Source organism: Chinchilla lanigera, unplaced genomic scaffold (assembly GCF_000276665.1).
Source record: "Chinchilla lanigera isolate Chin_1 unplaced genomic scaffold, ChiLan1.0 scaffold00073, whole genome shotgun sequence".
NCBI classification, from domain to species: domain Eukaryota; kingdom Metazoa; phylum Chordata; class Mammalia; order Rodentia; family Chinchillidae; genus Chinchilla; species Chinchilla lanigera.
In genome coordinates, this window is record NW_004955474.1 from 3690918 (window position 1) to 3708713 (window position 17796).

The 17796-nt window shown below is 38.2% G+C and overlaps 1 protein-coding gene across 5 annotated transcripts in view; it reads left to right on the plus strand.

Annotated features, from left to right (window-relative positions):
• Mapk10 (mitogen-activated protein kinase 10) overlaps positions 1-17796 on the plus strand; it is a 320750-nt gene that overhangs the window by 239262 nt on the left and 63692 nt on the right. For 2 of the 5 annotated variants that reach the window (XM_013502786.1, XM_005401362.2), the window contains 5 exons: positions 4088-4217; positions 7670-7728; positions 8501-8639; positions 9278-9443; positions 12346-12417. In XM_013502786.1, the coding sequence (XP_013358240.1) occupies positions 4088-4217; positions 7670-7728; positions 8501-8639; positions 9278-9443; positions 12346-12417 (566 nt within the window). Of the gene's footprint in view, positions 1-1311; positions 1417-4087; positions 4218-7669; positions 7729-8500; positions 8640-9277; positions 9444-12345; positions 12418-17796 lie in introns of those variants that run through there. The other 3 variants (XM_013502789.1, XM_013502788.1, XM_013502787.1) reach the window with 3 other exon arrangements.

Sequence of the window (17796 nt, forward strand, 5' to 3'; positions counted from 1 at the left end):
TTTGTATTAGTTCATAGAAAGGAATAGTTAGTGCTTATATTGTTTGATCAATCTTATCTGCCTGTATCTGGTAATCGGAGCAACTATTTTGAAGATAACAATATGCAATATAATGACCACTGTTAATTCCTATCATTTTGTTTTGAAATTCTGTATCATTTTTATTGTTTTTTCTCCTCTCTTTTAAAAGACATCCATATACTTGAAAGCACTGGGTGTAGATGTTTTTAAATAATTTTCAACTGAAGTCAAGGCCTTTGGAAAAAGTCAAAGTCAAAATGTAGAAATATGGGACCAGTGACTAAGGCTGCAGTATCTGTGTGTTGCAGGGCAGAATTTGACTTGCTAGTTCACAGCCTAAGAGGTTTAAGATGCTCCTATGATATTTGGATTGTTTTGTTATTGTTGAAGAGACAAAGTTCTTCTTATGATACACAGGGATCCCCCCTCTCCAATTTGTTAATATTATTAAGAACATTTTAAATTTGAAAGATAAAAGGAACAAGAATAATATCAAGTCACTTGTTATGCCTCTGGAAAAAGATTTATGCAAGAGCTTATCTGCAATTGGTAGAAGAAAAAGACCAATAAATCTGTTGAGAGTAAGACTTGCCAGTGTGTATAAGCCCTCATGTAAATTTACACAAGGAGATAAACATAGCTCTACAGCATTATATAGCTGGATTAAATAACAGAAGGCTGTATCTTTCTTTTATGAATAGACCTGGTAGTAGTGGAGGTGTGTTAGTGTTGCATATGAATAAGTTGCTGGAAAAATCTGTCTTCAGCAAAATTGCTAGAAAGTTGCTCGAAAATATTTGTAAAGATTTGCTTCCTTTTTTACGTTTATGTGGATAAGAGAGAAAACTGCTGCAAGAAAAATAGTAGGAAGAAGACTTTTAAAAATGGTGACTTGGGAGTCGTGAGACACTGTCAGATGTGCGTCTGTGCCCTCACAGTATCAGTGATGCCATCTGCAAGCATACAGTACACGCGGAACTGCTGCTTGTAATCACCTGGGAAGCTTGGAAGTTGGGAGATGGGGATGCCATCCAGGGTTCAAAGTATGAGACAGAAACATTGCATCAGGCAAAAGTTTGATGCAGTAAACCGAATGTCTGCAAAACCAGTGGCAGGCTTTTAGTCTGGCCCTGCTGGAAGGACTCGCAAACCCTGGAGAGCTGAATACCAGGGGAGATGCTCTCTGAGTACCCTAGAACCCTGCGTCCCCAGAGCACAAATCATAGCTGAGCTTGGAGTCCTGGAGCTGGAACTGGGTCCTTGTTAGTGCTTGTTACCTCTCCATCCTGTGGAGCCTGGTCCCTGGAACCTGCTGTCACTGCTGCCTCTGCTTCAGCTCCTCCTCTCAGCTGGGGAGCTGGAGAACCACTCACACCACCAGGCCTCCAGACTCAGGTTGGCAGCCAGGAACTGTCAGAAGATGCCCACCTGCACCAGTAATGCATCTCCTAACTTCAAGCTATTGTCATGTGACCCAAGAAAATGGTCTCTGAGTAGGATGGAAATCTAGCATTTTCATGCAGGACTTCAGTAGAGTCAGCGAGCTAGCTGTACCTTAGATCTGCAATTGCACGTTGAAGCTCTGTAATCTCTTTTGAAAGGGAAAGATCCTTCCATATGTGGGGTGAGGGGGTTAAGTCATGTTCAGTGAAGCAACACATTATATTCAATGCAACTGTAGACAAAGTTCTTATTTCTTTAGAGGGAAGAAAAATTACTTATAAGAAACATCTACTGAGCCTGACATTTGCTCCCTACAGAAATACTGAAGTTTGTTGACTGACTGCTAGAAATACAGTCAGTCAGGCAGCAAGTAAGACTGTATTTGTTCTGACAGTTTTTTGTACTCTCTAAACTGCATTTCTAACCTCATAATAAGCACTTACGGCCTGTGTGTGGTTGCCTGTGGACACAAAGAGTCAGAAACCTGGTTTCCTCAGGTTCACACACCCAGCCCCCTTCCCACTTCCACTCCTGTTGTGTCCAGGTGTCCCCTCAGCAGTTTGGCCAGTGACACTCCACACTGTGTTGTGTCTGTGCCACTTCCAGGAGCTCAGTGGTGAGGAATCACCGACTGGCATCACTCAGCGAGGGTGATGAGGTCCTGCGGTACGATGGGCAATACTTTTGCAAGGGACACTGTTAGGGAGAGTGCGGTGAACAGAGTTTGACAGCAGAAGATAGAATCAGCCCCAGGAGGCTCTAATCGGAAGCCTCTGACCATCATAGTGGGGGAAGCTCTCTGCCTGCCCGATGGGATCCCTGGGCTGACTTACAAGGACAGTTTCTTATTGGGCCGTAACTTGTGTCTCTCACTGTTTGATGGACCTTTGGGAGTGACTGCCATTCTACTTTTTCAAAGATTTCTTTTCTAACTTGTTTTTGGCTTACAATTCAGTCTTCTTTAAAGTGAACTATCAGTTTTCTCCTGATAAATTACTGAACTTCCCGAAGTTTGATTCCTATATTCCCAAATCCACCCTTGTCCTTGTGTCTTATGAGATACAGTTTACTTGACTCCTTTTATCTGTGCTGAACTGGTGGGTTAAAATGAACAAATGGTAGAACAGAAATGCCAGTGCCGACACATGTAATATAATGGAAGCACAAGTCTTTTAAAGGAAAGTACTTTTAATTAATATAGGCTCACTGTGCGTGCATCTTGTATGATGCTATCAAGATACCAGGTCAGACTTTGCTGCCTTAACAATGTCAGAAGAGGGTTGTTGAATAAATAAACATATGCATGGATGAAGGAATTGAAAGCCTTACCCTAACCCTTTAGCAGTCTTCCATGTGATGTCTTATTTAGTTCAGGGTCCACATTTTCGCAGATCACAGACAGACTGAAATATATTCAGGGGAACTTGACCAAGCAGAGACAACTCTGCTTATTAGAATGATGGCATTTCTACTCTTGAAGCTGTTTAATGACAGAATGAGTTGCCTTGCTATTAATGAGCTCTGCTTTTGGCGGTACATAGGCAGAGATGAATGAAATTTTGGTAGTGATATTTTAGAGAGAAATGAATACTAAATAGAGGCATGGTCCAGATGAACATAACACTTATCCCGTGAATCTGTTTCTACCACACAGCGTAGTAATTTCCCCACTTTTTATTTTTTAGTTCAGTAGCATGAGCCTTAAGTGGTAAGTGTCACTTCCCATGCAACAGATCAATCATAGGAGATCCTGGTTTCTGCCTTTCTTCTGGAGAGCAAGAGAAAACCCAGCAAAACTCAAAAGTTGCAGGGACAGGAGACAAACATGTTGCGAAACATCATTAGGTATAGCAGCGAGAAGAGCCCCTTACGTGCTCACTTGATCTCCAGCCCCATGTTTTCTGAGTGTGAGAGAAACTTTACCATGTGTTTGGATTACTTTTTCACAGCATGATAAATTATTCTCGGACAGTTCGAAAGCTTCAGATGTCAGCAGCGCTTATTTCGGTCTTGGTATTTCAGTGAAGTTATTTATGGTTCTGATTGCATCCTTATTTTGGGTTTTGTTATAGTTAATGAGCCCACTTTGGTTATCCACGCCCCCCATGCTTTCATGGCAGTAAGCAATGGACCTTAAAAGCTGGCTCCTGTGACTAGGAAAGAATGACTGTTCATTTGAAATAAACAGAGAGCCTATGGAGGTTACAGCTGAAGAATACTTAGGTACCATTTATTAGTAGATGAGGAATCTACGCCCAGGGATACGCGATGACAGGACAGAATCACAGAGCCTGTGGGAAACTTGAGCACTATTTTTTCTACTTGCTGTATATGGGAACCCACATATGCCGTATTCTTAGTAAGATAATACCCTTCGTTTCTGTCTCCTTCCTTCCTTCCTTCCTTCCTTCCTTCCTTCCTCTCTTCTTTACCCCACTTTCCTGCACTCCTTCTTCCACCAGTAACTCATATCTTTACTTACAGCTATTGTCATGTGAACAGAGAAAGTGGTATCTCAGTAGGCGGCCAGCATAGCGCTTTCTCTACCTATCCCTTAGTAAGGTGGGCAAGAGTCCTAGGGATCTTCTGCTCTTCATTCTGGATTGCTCTTGATTCTCTGCAGTGCTGCATACGATGCTGTTCTGGACAGAAATGTGGCCATTAAGAAGCTCAGCAGACCCTTTCAGAACCAAACGCACGCCAAGAGAGCCTACCGGGAGCTGGTCCTCATGAAGTGCGTGAACCATAAAAACGTGAGTCTCCCTGTTATTTTGAAACCTCTGGCCATGGGAAGTTGTGAGATGAAGACATGAAAATAAATGGCAACTTCAGTAGGAAAGGCTTTCTTTACTTTGCGATTTCTGCCTCTCAAGGTTGTTTATCTGGCCCATATGCTGTATGTGATTTCATTGTCCTCACGGTAGCTTCCTGCTTAAAGATCATCAGAAAGCCATATGGCATGACGATGAATTTGATAGACATGTCTCTGTTTCATAATTAACCTTACTTGGTTATCTTAATTCTATTAACAGAAGACCTTAGGCTTTTCAAAGAAAACAAACAAATACTTCCCCCAGCCCCTCCACAAAACCTAGAAAAACTATATAACAGTATACCATATTTATTTATCATTTAAATTGAATTATTAACAGATGGATGTTTTTATTCGTTGTTATTTCCTTTGAACCTTAGCTGTACTCTGGCAGTGGCCTCCAACTAGCTGCTCAGAGTAATCAGTGGGTGTTGGCATCTTGGATTCTGAAGGGTCAGGCAAACAAGGAAGTGCATATCTGCAAAGCAATTCTTTTTTTCTTTTTTTGGTACCGGAAATCGAACTCAGGACCTTGGGCTTGCCAGGCAGGCTCTTGTGCCACTGAGCTATATCCCCAGCCCTGCAAAGCAATTCAGAGTGGATCACTGACAGCATTTTCTCATCCGAGCTCAGTGGGGAGAACGTAACCCTCTTCACTTCAGAGTTTTGGCTTCTTATCCCAAGCAGAGGTCTCTAGAATGTTTCCTGTGCTCTGTTTCTCCTTAGTAAGGAGATCCATGAGATAATTCATTATTTTTACAATAACTGATTTAATACTTATTTTAATAGATTTATTAAGTACATTTGGTTACATGTAAGGATGTAATAAAATAATTATAAGTATTATACAATAATAGCCATCATAACTTCCTATGAATTTCTTATGCATAAAAATCACAGAATGTATGAAATGATTGGTGAAGTTTATAAACAAGGTTTCTTGTCATATGGCTAGCCCTCTACCAGTGGCACCAAGGAGATCCAAACGTATGCGTGTTTGGCTGAAGGATATTTGAAATGTAAATGTGTGGATTCAGGCCAATGAAAGTGGTTTTCTTTGTTTGTATTACTCTACTCTAGTGACTTTTAAATTTTTTTTTCTTTGAGACAGGCTCTCACTATGTAGTTCAGGCTGGCCTGAGCTCATTTTGTAGCCCAGGCTGGTCTCAAACTTGCAATGATCCTCCTGCCTCAGCCTCCCATGTGCTGGGATTGCAGGTGTGCACCACAGTGCCCATCTTCCATTGACTTTTACATCAGGTATTTTTCATGTTGTGGAGTTTTTTGGAGGTCATTGGCCTTTTAATTCAGTCAGCTGTCATGCCTCGCATTAACAATACCTAAAAAAGATTTCCAAATTGCAGTGATAATTTATCAGTAGTATCTTATCTGTGCTCTTTCCCGTGTGCATATGATAATGTAGGTATGCATGTCCATCTACAGAAATATATTTTTTTAGTAGAGAGGTGCTTCCCTCACATCTGGCTGTTAAGTCCTACATTAGTACTTGCTTCATTAAGAAAAGGCAGTTGAAATATAGAACTCTGTTAACACTGCTGAAAATATACAAAAACAATGAAGAAATCCTATAAAATCTTGAGCAATAGTGAAGAAAACCCATTTAGAAAGTGAATACCCATTTGCAAGACAGGGTATCTGGAGTGATTGTGAGGGTTCAATAACATTGATGCACATGTGCCTCTCAAAACATGGAGTCCAGTTCCTGCTGGAAACGGTAGAACTAAAATGAAATATCTGTGATGCTCTCTTCTTAAAGATAAATTATTGAGTTGCTTATGTGTAGGAATTAAAATTTATAAGGGAGCAAAGAATGAAGAGAAGAGAAAATCTAAAAGGAAAATCGTAGAAGTTAAATTTATAAAACAAGAGCATAGCAAACAGGAAAATGAGAATAGACAATAGGGAATAGAGCTTGGGAAATTTACACAATAAATCTAGACGTCCCTAAAATTGTAATGCTACTTTGTAGACTAATTTACATTCGTGAGATTATTTGTTTACCAAATGGTAGAGGTTAACATTTTTCTTCCTTGGAGTGTTGCTTGTGTGAATGTGTGCCCTGTGTGTTGTGTAAATAAATATGGAAATGAAATAAATTACTTTATGAGATTGACAAAGTATTTGAGAACAGGCTTACTATAGATGTTCAAATGCAAGATGTATTATATCAACATTTTCGACACCTGCCACAACTAGGCATACAGGACCTCAAGTATTTTAATTACAAATTTTAAAGATGTTTTGAAACAATTGTTGATTTAGGTCTATATTTCATCCTGTAAAAGTTGCTGTATAAGATATAATCTTGGGGTTTTTGATATACTTAGAACCATTACCACATATTATTTATACTAGAAAAGATTTGACGGTGTTGTGATATTTTTCTCAATAATTTCTTAAGAAATAAAAATCCTGCATGGAAATGGCTGCCTTTCTCAGGTGTTTGAAATAATTCTGTTTTTAAGAACTTCATATGTTTCTGTGCCACTTACAGAATTTACTAAAATCCACTGATTGACGCTCCAAAGCTACTTAAATCTTGAACTTGTACTCCTCTCGTTTTTGTAACATAAGTACAACCAACTTGTAAACATAAGATTGTTATCTGCATACTTTATTTTCATTTTTGACTGGCACATTAATATAGAACATTTAGGTGGAAGAACATCTTGAGTTATTCATGTACGTAATTCATATGGAACTGGGATAAAGCGCTTTTTAAAATGTGTACATTCTAGAAGGTGAATTTCTTTGTTGTCTCACGAACAAAATATTAAGGCAGGGAGCCAAAAGTTTAGAATTGAGTTCAGATTACTTTTTAAATATACTTTCCACTACATTCACCCTTAGTTATCTATGATGTAATCCCCCGCACAAACAACATTACAGCATTAGTTTCAGTAATATTTAGTGTGAGATAGAAATAAGAAACCCTAGTAGCGGTACCAGAAGGGTGTGTTATGCCTTTGGAGGAAAGCATCACCTTGATATGTCCTGCTGCATTTTCCAGGCTGCTCTTTCTCTTCTTACATGGTTTTGCCTCCTCTGCATTTAACCACCTGTGGGTCTCCATCCTACCAGGGAGAATCACGTTAAAGAAATCTACAGTCATCTAGATCTTCTCTGGCTCTTCTCTGGCTGTCTAGAAACATAAACTGTTAAACTACACCATTAACCTGAAAACAGACCATAACACCTTTCTGAGTATACTTTTCTATGTTTTGTGAGACAGTCTAGAAAGTTTTCCCAACTTTTGTATTTCTACTGTAGCTCTAGTGAGTGACTTTCATTTCAAATATGCCTAAGTGTGATTTTTACACAGCTCACTCTCTCTCTTTCTCTCTTTCCTCTGGCCTTCCTGTGCTTTTCCAGATTATTAGCTTACTAAATGTCTTCACACCCCAGAAAACGTTGGAGGAGTTCCAGGACGTGTAAGTAACTAACTCCCGAGGAAGGGCAAGCCGACGCTCGTGCAACTCAAGGGAAAGTTAGGAAAAAATGAAAAGACAGAGAGATGAAATCCCCTGCAGTGGTCAAGTGGGAGATAAGAGCTGGGACCCAGTGGAAGACTGCTGGCCAGGTGTTATGTCTTGAAAATCACTGTGCCTTCTTCTGTCTTCTGGGTTCTATGTGCTTTGTGGCTCAGTGGTCCTGGTTCAATCAGGAAAGGCTTGCTTATAGTTATTTATTTATTTATTATTAATTGATTCTGTCTCCTTTCTAGGATGAGTCAGTTTATTTTGAGGAATGCTAGTACAACATGATGAAATTATCTTTATTTCCATTTTGTGCCACCCTTGATTCTGTGCAATCTACCTAGAAATAGAGCTACATAGAGAGAAGAGAGGCAATTCCTCAGCAGGTTGTCTACATTGCTTTAGTGGAAGTAGCTATCCCCATTTTTTTTTCTTATTTGTAATTATAATATTCAAGCAAAAACTAAGGGAATACAGGAAGAAGCAAGAGCAAAATGAAAGTAAGAGTCTACAGGTGTGACTCAAGCATTAATCAGTGCTTCTCCTAGCAGCCTGGTGACAGCTGCTATAGCTAACGCATGGGGGGCTTGCAAGTTTTCATATTCTGGTTCTGTCCTAGGCAGAGCTGGGGAGTTCAGAAAACTTACAGATCCAGTAGAGAATTCTAACTTGACTGAGAGATTTCACTAGTCAAAATCTGGAGCTGACACTGTGGTTTACCTTCTAGTTACTTAGTAATGGAACTGATGGATGCAAACCTATGTCAGGTGATTCAGATGGAATTAGACCATGAGCGGATGTCCTACCTGCTATACCAAATGCTGTGTGGTATCAAACACCTGCACTCTGCTGGAATTATCCACAGGGTAAGGACACTTACTACAGAGTTATAGCTAAGAGTCCCTTGAAGAAGAGAAAGAACAGCTGTAGATCTTTTCCTTTAAATAGGGGAATGTGTGCAAATAAAATGCACTTCCGCACTCCTTTGATAACACAATTAGTGTATAGCTCACTAATGTGTAGCAGGAGCTTCTAGCCAAACTGTAGTTGACTATGTGTGACATTACGTTTCAGTTCTGAGTGATCTCAAGCTTTCTCACTCCTTGATTGTACAGGCAGGTGCACTAATGCAGTTCTGGCAGAATGAAGACAGCTACCCTGACTTCTATCAGGTCTGGGAGTGAAATACGAAGAGAAGTTATGTTACCCTAAGGACAAACCTGAGATGACAATAAATAATGTATTTTTTTTTTAAACTAGAAAACTCTTTTTTGAGCCTAAATGATAAAAATGATAATACAGTTCTTTGAAGGATTTAAAAAAATTTCTGAAGCTAATTTTTAAAAACCTAAAATGAGTCGTCAGCTTCTTCCTAGTGGTTCGCCCTATGCCTTATACAGGGCTTTGCAGGCAAGGGGAGACCCCACATGACACGTTGGTTGGGTAGATGAGATTCTGAGTTCTATAGGGTACAGTTAATGTCCTCTGGTGTTTCCATTCTCAGGATTTAAAACCGAGTAACATTGTAGTCAAGTCCGACTGCACATTGAAAATCCTGGATTTCGGCCTGGCCAGGACAGCAGGCACGAGCTTCATGATGACGCCGTACGTGGTGACGCGTTACTACAGAGCCCCCGAGGTCATCCTGGGCATGGGCTACAAGGAGAACGGTAGGGAGCTTCTGAAGTCAGGGAGAAATGGGCACACGGTTTACGCAGCTGGGAGTATGTTGTCTTTCATAAATCTGAATTGCTCAAAAATAGAGCTGCCAGCTTTCATATGCAAAGTTTGTTATTTTTAAGAAAAAAAAATACTACTAGGAAAAAATCACTTCTTAAAAATGTGAAGAATGTGTCTGAGAAGTAAGGTTTGGCAAGAAAGCACTGAAATGTTACAGCTAAGAGAATTGTAATTGGAGCCAAGTGGGCACTGGTTAGAACAAATGCCATTGATAATGAGGACAATTGCTGCTGGACTTGCAGTTCAGGTAAGAGTGAGTGTGCAAAGAGGAAGACCTCTATTCCACTTCCCCACTTGGCTTTCATGGTAGGGCTTTGTCCTAGGGGAAGAGCAGCAAGACAGTCTTTGTAAGCACTGCATGAGCAATCCGGTTGGGATAACCCATGTTACTCAAATTGGATAAGAAGTTCATTCATACTTTAAAGTGCTCCATAAAGAATATTGAGGTTCTCAGTTGCATGGCAAAGTTTTATAGACCATAGGAAGGAAAAACATTACATTTTACATTATTAGTTCAGAAAGAAAATTGAATATACACAAACACTTTAAAAGAAGGGTTTAGCTGGGTGTGGTAGTGCACACCTGTAATCCCAGCGCTCAGGAGGAGACTGAGGCAGGAGGATTGCTGTGAGTTCAAGGCCAGCCTGGGTTACAAAGTGAATTCAAAGCCTCCTGAACTACATAGTGAGACCTGTGTCTAACACACAAAAGAAAATTTAAAAAATAAAAGAAGGGTGTATTCAAATGTATTCAAATTGGATTTTGATTGAATAAGATGGAGAAATATAAACTACTTGCTAGAAAGCCTTGCAGTATCTGACTTTGTCCAGACTCTCTCTTGCAAGTAGTGTAGTATGTTCAGAAACATATCTCATAGCCTTAGAAATAAAAGTAGTTTTAAACTAGGACTGCATATATCTGTCCAATGTATCTTTTATATTTGTTTTTATATTCTATTTAGTTTTAAGTAATCTATTTTTATATATTTTATAAAAATAATTTTCATTGTACTTTTATGCACATGTGCTACAGGGTACTTTATGAAAATTTCCTAGCCACTGAAGACAGCCAATACTTTTATGTACTTGTACAGAGGAAGGAGAAAATCAGTTTTAAGAAGGGCAAGTTCACACACACACACACACACACACACACACACACACACACGCAAACTAGGCATAGTGATACACATCTGCAACCCCAGGACTCTGGAGGCTGAGGTAGGAGGATTTCTGTGAGTTCATGGCCAGCCTGGGCTATATAGTGAGTTCAAGGCCAGCATAAACTACATAGCAAGACCCTGACTCAAGAAAGAAAGAAAGAAAGAAAGAAAGAAAGAAAGAAAGAAAGAAAGAAAGAAAGAAAGATAAAAAAGAAAGAAAGAGGGACAAGTGAACTTGGTGGCCAGTGTTAGAGGTAAATGTAGCCTCTTCCTGAGGAAATGTGGATCACAGGTGCTCTGCACAAGTAACTTCTTAAAAATCAGAGAAGAGCTGATTGGAGAAAAGTCAAGAACGAAGGGCTATAGTTGAAAATAATTTACCGTATATTTCAAGAGCGCTGAGGATTTTGCATGGTGTGGTAAATGTCTGAGGTGATGGATGTGCTATTTGCCCTAACTGGATCACTGCACATTGTGTGCAGCACCAAATGTCACGCTGTACCCCACACAGGTATAATTACTACGTGTCAACAAAAGAAAAGGATTAAGGATGTAAGAGTGAGGGTCTGAATTTGCCCCTTCTGGCTTTTTAGGCCTTTGCCCCGCAGGGTGCAGGCATTCACACCCCTTTCTCCTCGTACTAGAAAGGGCTGCAAGCACTGCCTCCCTGTTTGGCTTCTTTGGCGCATGGGGAAGGAAGGTAACTCAGACGCCTGCTTGCTCCCGGGCATGCCCTCTGTCCCTGCACCGCACCCCACCCCAGAGCACTGCAGCCTCCTGTTGGTGCCCAAAGTCCCCTCTGTCCCCAAGGAAAGGCGAGTTGGGAGTGCATAAAGTTGGTAAGAGAAGGCGAGGCATTGATTCTTAGCCAGGATAGCAAGTGGGAAGTAATATACATGGGTCTATACAGGTGACATCTATATGCAATGACACATTTGAGCACCTTGGGTACCACTTTTTCCTCCACTTTACCTGTACATGACTCCCTTACGTATGTGCTAACTTATCACATATCTTCTCTAAATATTTCAAGTAGAAGTTAAAACAGATATTAATTCAGAAGTGTAATCCATGAAGTTACAAGTCTGAATACTGGGAATTCCCGTCCTGTGCATGTAAAGCAGGGCTCCAGCCATTTCCTCGTCCTGGACTGGGCTGAATTTGCCCTTATTTTGGACACACATGCACACGCACATGTGCACACGCACGCATACACACGCACACTCACTAAGCACCCTTTTGTTCCCCCCCCCCCACATAACTGAATAGAATAATAAGAGAAGCCGTCACTCCTACAGAGTGACTGAAGTGATTGTTTTACATCTGACAAGTAATATTAAAAATACTCTGGGGTGGCCCTTAGCTTTTGCCTATCACAGAGATACTTTTGTTTAGCTACTGCTTTTCTGTGCCATTCTGTGGCGTTAGGAGGGTATAGGCATCCATAGAGTAATGCTTTTTAAAAAGACATTAATTCACATTCCTCAGCTGGACACTGTTTATTGTACACCACAGTGATGGTTTTTATTCATCTGTTGGCCCCCTTTGGTGGGAGGGGGACACTGTACCTTCTAATCGAACTGTTCTTCTTCTTCCTCCTGCAGAGGTGATCATGTTAGTTAACTTTATTTCCCTCCTTTGTCTTCACTTCCCTTTTGCTCCTGTTCCAGTGGATATATGGTCTGTGGGATGCATTATGGGAGAAATGGTTCGCCACAAAATCCTCTTTCCAGGAAGGGACTGTATCCTTGTACCTTTTGCTGCAGCTTTTCCTATTTTGTTTTCTCTCCCTTTAAACACCTAATGATTTCTACCAGGAGAGTAAAGATAGAAGCAAAAAGTTGGGTAAGTGATGTAATTGAGGTTTAAAAAGTGATAATTCCTAAAACCTGACCAGTATGGCAGATTACCTACCACAGTGATTTCTGCTGATAACATTTTTCTTTTTTTTTTTTGGTTTTGTTTTCCGGTACTGGGAATCAAACTCACGACCTTGCGTTGCCAGGCAGGTGCTATGCCGCTGAGCTAAATCCCCAGCCCCTTGATTACATTTTTCAATGGGACTGTACTTCTTAAGTTAACTCAAACTCAAAATAGCAATGCTATTTTGAGAACACCAGATCCCAAATGATTAGAATATAATTATCTGTATCCTTAGTCAAAAAAGTCACTATATACACATCACTTTTTATGTCCTTTAGAAAACTGTTTTATGCTTTTACAACATTTAGGCATAATGATTTCTCTCTTTGCTGACATCCTAAGCTTCTGTCTATGGCCGCATTGATTGGAATTACTCTAGAAGATATATACAGTCTAAAATAGGTCAATATATCATATCTTCCTCAAATCCAGAATTTTCACATTTAAAAATCATTATCACTATTGAAATTGGAGGTCAGGTGAGTTTAAATTAGGCTTACCTCTTTTGACTTCAAGATATGACACAGAAGTAAATAACTGCTTTTCTAATTAAATTTAGAATTTTACAGATCAGTGTGGATTTAATTCTACCATTTTGTCCTGTAATAGATTCCATCAGAAATTTCTTAGCTATTTATGAGTTGGAATTATTAGATAAATAGGTATGGTTCTTAAATGGCCAGTGGTTCACTCTTTGTTAAAGGTTTACATCTGTGTTTGTAGTGGATAGGGACAAAGCTGACACATTGATAGAAAAATATACATTTATAAATGCAGAAGCAGCTTGCTAACAGACACTAGCACAAACCTAAGGCAACAATAATTGACAATTTTAACAATGATAATGCAGGAAAAATTCAACGTACTTATTACATATTAATATGTTGGAAATTGGCAATAAAGCATTGTGGTACAGAGCTGTTCACCATTTTGTTTGATTAAGCTAGTTCCATTGAGGTGACTTTATCATATAAGAAGTATGATTTGTTATTTCAATAAGAAAACAGGTCAGTAGTACAAAAACCTAACTAAATTCAAAGGTTGATATCACCATGAGCATGGATTCTATCCATTCTGCTGAACATAAATGAGATAGCCACTAAATTCCAAGAAATACAATGGTATCTACCCGCTCTTCTCCAGCCAAGAGTGAGCCACCAGTCATGTTTCTCTTTGACAACTGAAATTATAGAGTCTTAGTGCATATATGTGGTACATGTAAAATGCATATCACTTATTGAAGATGAAAAAACCATGTAAAATAGATCATCAATGATTTCATAGTGATATGCATTAAAATGACAATATTTTGACCATATTGGGCTAAATGACATTTTCAAAAAATTAATGTGACCTGTTTCTTAATTTTTTTAGATATAATCTGAGTAAAAAAGTTATATCTATGACTTGCACTTGTGACTGTTATTTTTCCTATTGGATAGTTCTGCTTTAGAACATGGGATAACCCTGTTGCTGCCTTTTTATTTATCATCAGTCTTACTGTTTTAAAACACCATTTGCTTCCTGTTTCTTTATCTATAGTGTGAAGTATTGTTTTCACTCTCAGATTTTCACTTTGAAAAATTTCATTTTACTTCACATTACTCATTTATCATTTGGAGAAGAATTATTTAGTCCACATAATTGATCTTCTGAACAATAACGTAATCAACATTCATGTTTAAATTAACCCATCTCATTCCAAAGTAGGAGCTGTTTCCTTTGTACTTTTGCTTTTGGGGAATAACATATTTCAAACCAATAAAAAGGACCCTTCCATTTAGTTTGTGGGGTGAAATTCACGGCCACATCCCTCTCATGTATTTGTTAGCGGGAGACCAGAAGCCTCCAGGTTCTGTTTTCCACCTGACATTACTGTCACTGGTCGCTGAACTTCCACACAACGTACTGTTCTCTGAGATCTTAGTTCTCCATGCATTTACTATGGTTGTTTTTCTTCTATTTCAACAGTTTAAATTGAAGGCCCAATAATATTAAGAAAAACTAAAACAAAAAGAAACAAACCCTACAGAAAACCAAATCAACCAGTCCTAGCACCAATGATAAGCCTTCATTCTTCTGAAAATTATTCCTTTGGTGGTTCTTTTCTTTCCTTTAATTCTATTTTATTTTAGAAAAGAAGTTTGGAATGGAAATAAAGTTGTAAAAGAATTGATACTTAAAATTTATGTCCTTGATAAGTGTGATCCTAGAATTGAATCACTCATACAAAAAGAAAATGCTAAAGGTTTGCATTCTGTGTTGCTTCATTTTAAGTGCTAATTCCGTAGAGGGCAGGCCTCTGATAGTCTGGTGATGTCTATGGTACTGAAACCTCAAGCAGCAATAAAGAAATTATAAGATATTCTTAGCAGTAAACTTTTTACTTAAATTTAAACTTTGCTTAATTATGGATATATAATTTTCAATGAAATGAGTTAGGAGAAATGCCATCTCTGAAAATGTTTCCCTTCGGATTTAAGTTGTTTTTCATTCTACATATAATTAATATTACAACAGTACTTTAAGCTTGATGACATTTGAAAAATAAACTATCAGGATCCCTGTTAAACAACAGACAGGTGTACTTTGTGGAATTTGGAATATAATTGTTTCATAATTTTTTAATGAAATTATCATTTTATGGTAAAATTTTCTACCAAAAACAGTTTAGATGATTGAACTCCCCTCACTAAACCTTGCCCACCAGATACAGGTTTGGGTTATTTATGGAGAGGAGAATTACAAAGTATTTTAGCACACTGAAATAATCTCAGCATTTGCTGGAAGTAAAATCAAAGTTTAGTGTGTGCTGATTGATGCATTGACTACTTCCAACATCTTGCAGACATAAAAAAATTCATGTTCTCTTGTCTTTCACTTGGAGTTATAAAACTAATCAGAATTATTAACTCTTTCATATTGATAGTAACATTAAATTGCTCTAAGACTCAAAAATGATGCAATAATACTATATCACCCTAGCCCACATTATTTCTCTCCCTTTACAGAGCTTTTTAATGTGAACCCTAAGAAAACATAGTGAAACACATCAGGAAATCTTACACAATGGTCATCAGTGACTGATATTTTAACTTGAAATTACTTTTGCATATTGAAACCGTAGTGGAGATTTCTTGGTGGTTGGTCTGACCCACATGATCTCAGGGGTAGTTTTATTGATTTTTCAATCAGAATGTTGGAAAAATAAATACAATTTGAGAACAAAAAATATACATTTGCTTTTCTACCCATTAGTTTGCTAAGAATTTTAATATTCAAAGGACTATATCTAAAATATTTTTATCATGTAAAGAGCTTTTAAATGGGCACACATGCTTATACACTGAATTTTTACTATAGTTTTGTGTTGGGAACATTTTGTAGTATATGTTCGCATGATATAGCATGCAGTGTTACTGAACATCCTTAGACCCATGTACCATTTCAAGCAGAGTGCAATAAATATGCCAGGTCCACCTATTTTCCCTATAAAGAATACAGAAGAACATTGACTCAGATTTTGTTCCTTCCAATAATAATTTACGTATGATAGTTTTATGATGCTTTCTTAAGAGTTTTCCTAAGTCACTCCATTTGTCCCTCCATGTGTCCCAAGTTCCAGCTGCCCCATAACTTCTTCATTACCCATGATTTCTACAGTATTGTTTCATTTTCATGAGCTCTTTCCTCAAGCCCATTTTTTTTCTTCTTACCTTGTTTTTTGACCATTCTTCTTCTTCAAATAGCAAACCTTCTTTGGCAAGTCTGTGATGTTCCTTTATCCAGAGTTCTTGGCCAGATTTCTCTGGACCAAAGTGATGATGCAGATAGGCACACGACATTAGTTTGAAAATGCTATATTACAAATATAATCTTTCCATCTGAAGCAGAGAGTCAAGCTACACTCAGGAGGCTGAGTCAGGAGGATGGAAAGATCCAGACTTGCTTGTCTCAAAATTTAGAAAGGAAGGAAGGGAGGGAGGGAGGGAGGGAGGGCTGGGGATGTAGCTCAGTGCAAAGGCCTTTGGTTCAGCAACACACACACACATACACACACACACACAGAGTCACATACAAAGAAGATATTTAGACTCCATCCATTCCTGCTTCTCCTTTTTCTTTTTTTTTGTTTTTGTTTTTGTTTTTCTCCGGTACCGGGAACCGAACTCACTACCTTGCGCTTGCCAGGCAGGCGCTTTTGCCGCTGGGCTAAATCCCCAGCCCCTCCTGCTTCTCTTTTTAAAGACACAAAAAATTTCAGTTACAGTGAAAAAGACAGATACATAATCTTACCAAAAAACTGAGGCATGAGGGAACGGGAAAATGAAATAATTTGCCAAAAATACATATGTACACAGAAAACAAACAATCTTGAATTAATAGAATGTCATAACTTTCACAAATTTGAGCCTGAGAAGTAAGAGTAATAAAAGTAAAATGAAATAAAAGTTGAAAGATGCAGATTATTATATCCAACTAGCACACTGATATTTCTTAATCCTTCTCCACTCTTTAAAATAGCAGTGTTTACTTCCTAAAATCTTAGCAATTATTAACTATCTGCATGGTCTAAATTTCTTCCTTAATATTAGGGTGACAAGGTTAATTTGAATAATATGAAATTTATGAGTGTAAATAAATTTGAGATGTAAAAACTCAGGAGTCATTCCTTCAATCCATAAACACATTGTAGGTAATCATGAATATGTTTTTAAAAATCTTTTACTTTTATTATCAATGTATTACTTACACTTATTTAAAAGCAATTATTTTCACTATTGGTTTGTTTACTACTGTTTTATCATTACTATGTGGAAATATGAGTGAGACAAGATTCACTAAGATAAGAGCTGGAGGTTCTGAAGTTATAAAGAAAGAAAAGCACGTTTAACTTGTAGACTCAGGTGAAAATTCCCTGATTTCTTGGCATTGGAATATATCACATTACATTTTATGAATACCTGTTTGTGTTCCTTACTCAGATTTACACATGCCAAGGTGTATATTTTCAATTTACTTATGGACACTGGTAGTCTTATAATTCTACCTCTGCACTGGAGGCCAAAACGTGCACTTTCCTAAATAACCAAATGTATAACTTTTGGAACATAAAATTTCCAAAGAAATCTTTTGATTAAAAAAAAAGCTATTAAATCCTCTTGCTACTATTCTTTTTTTTTTTTTTTTTTTTTTTT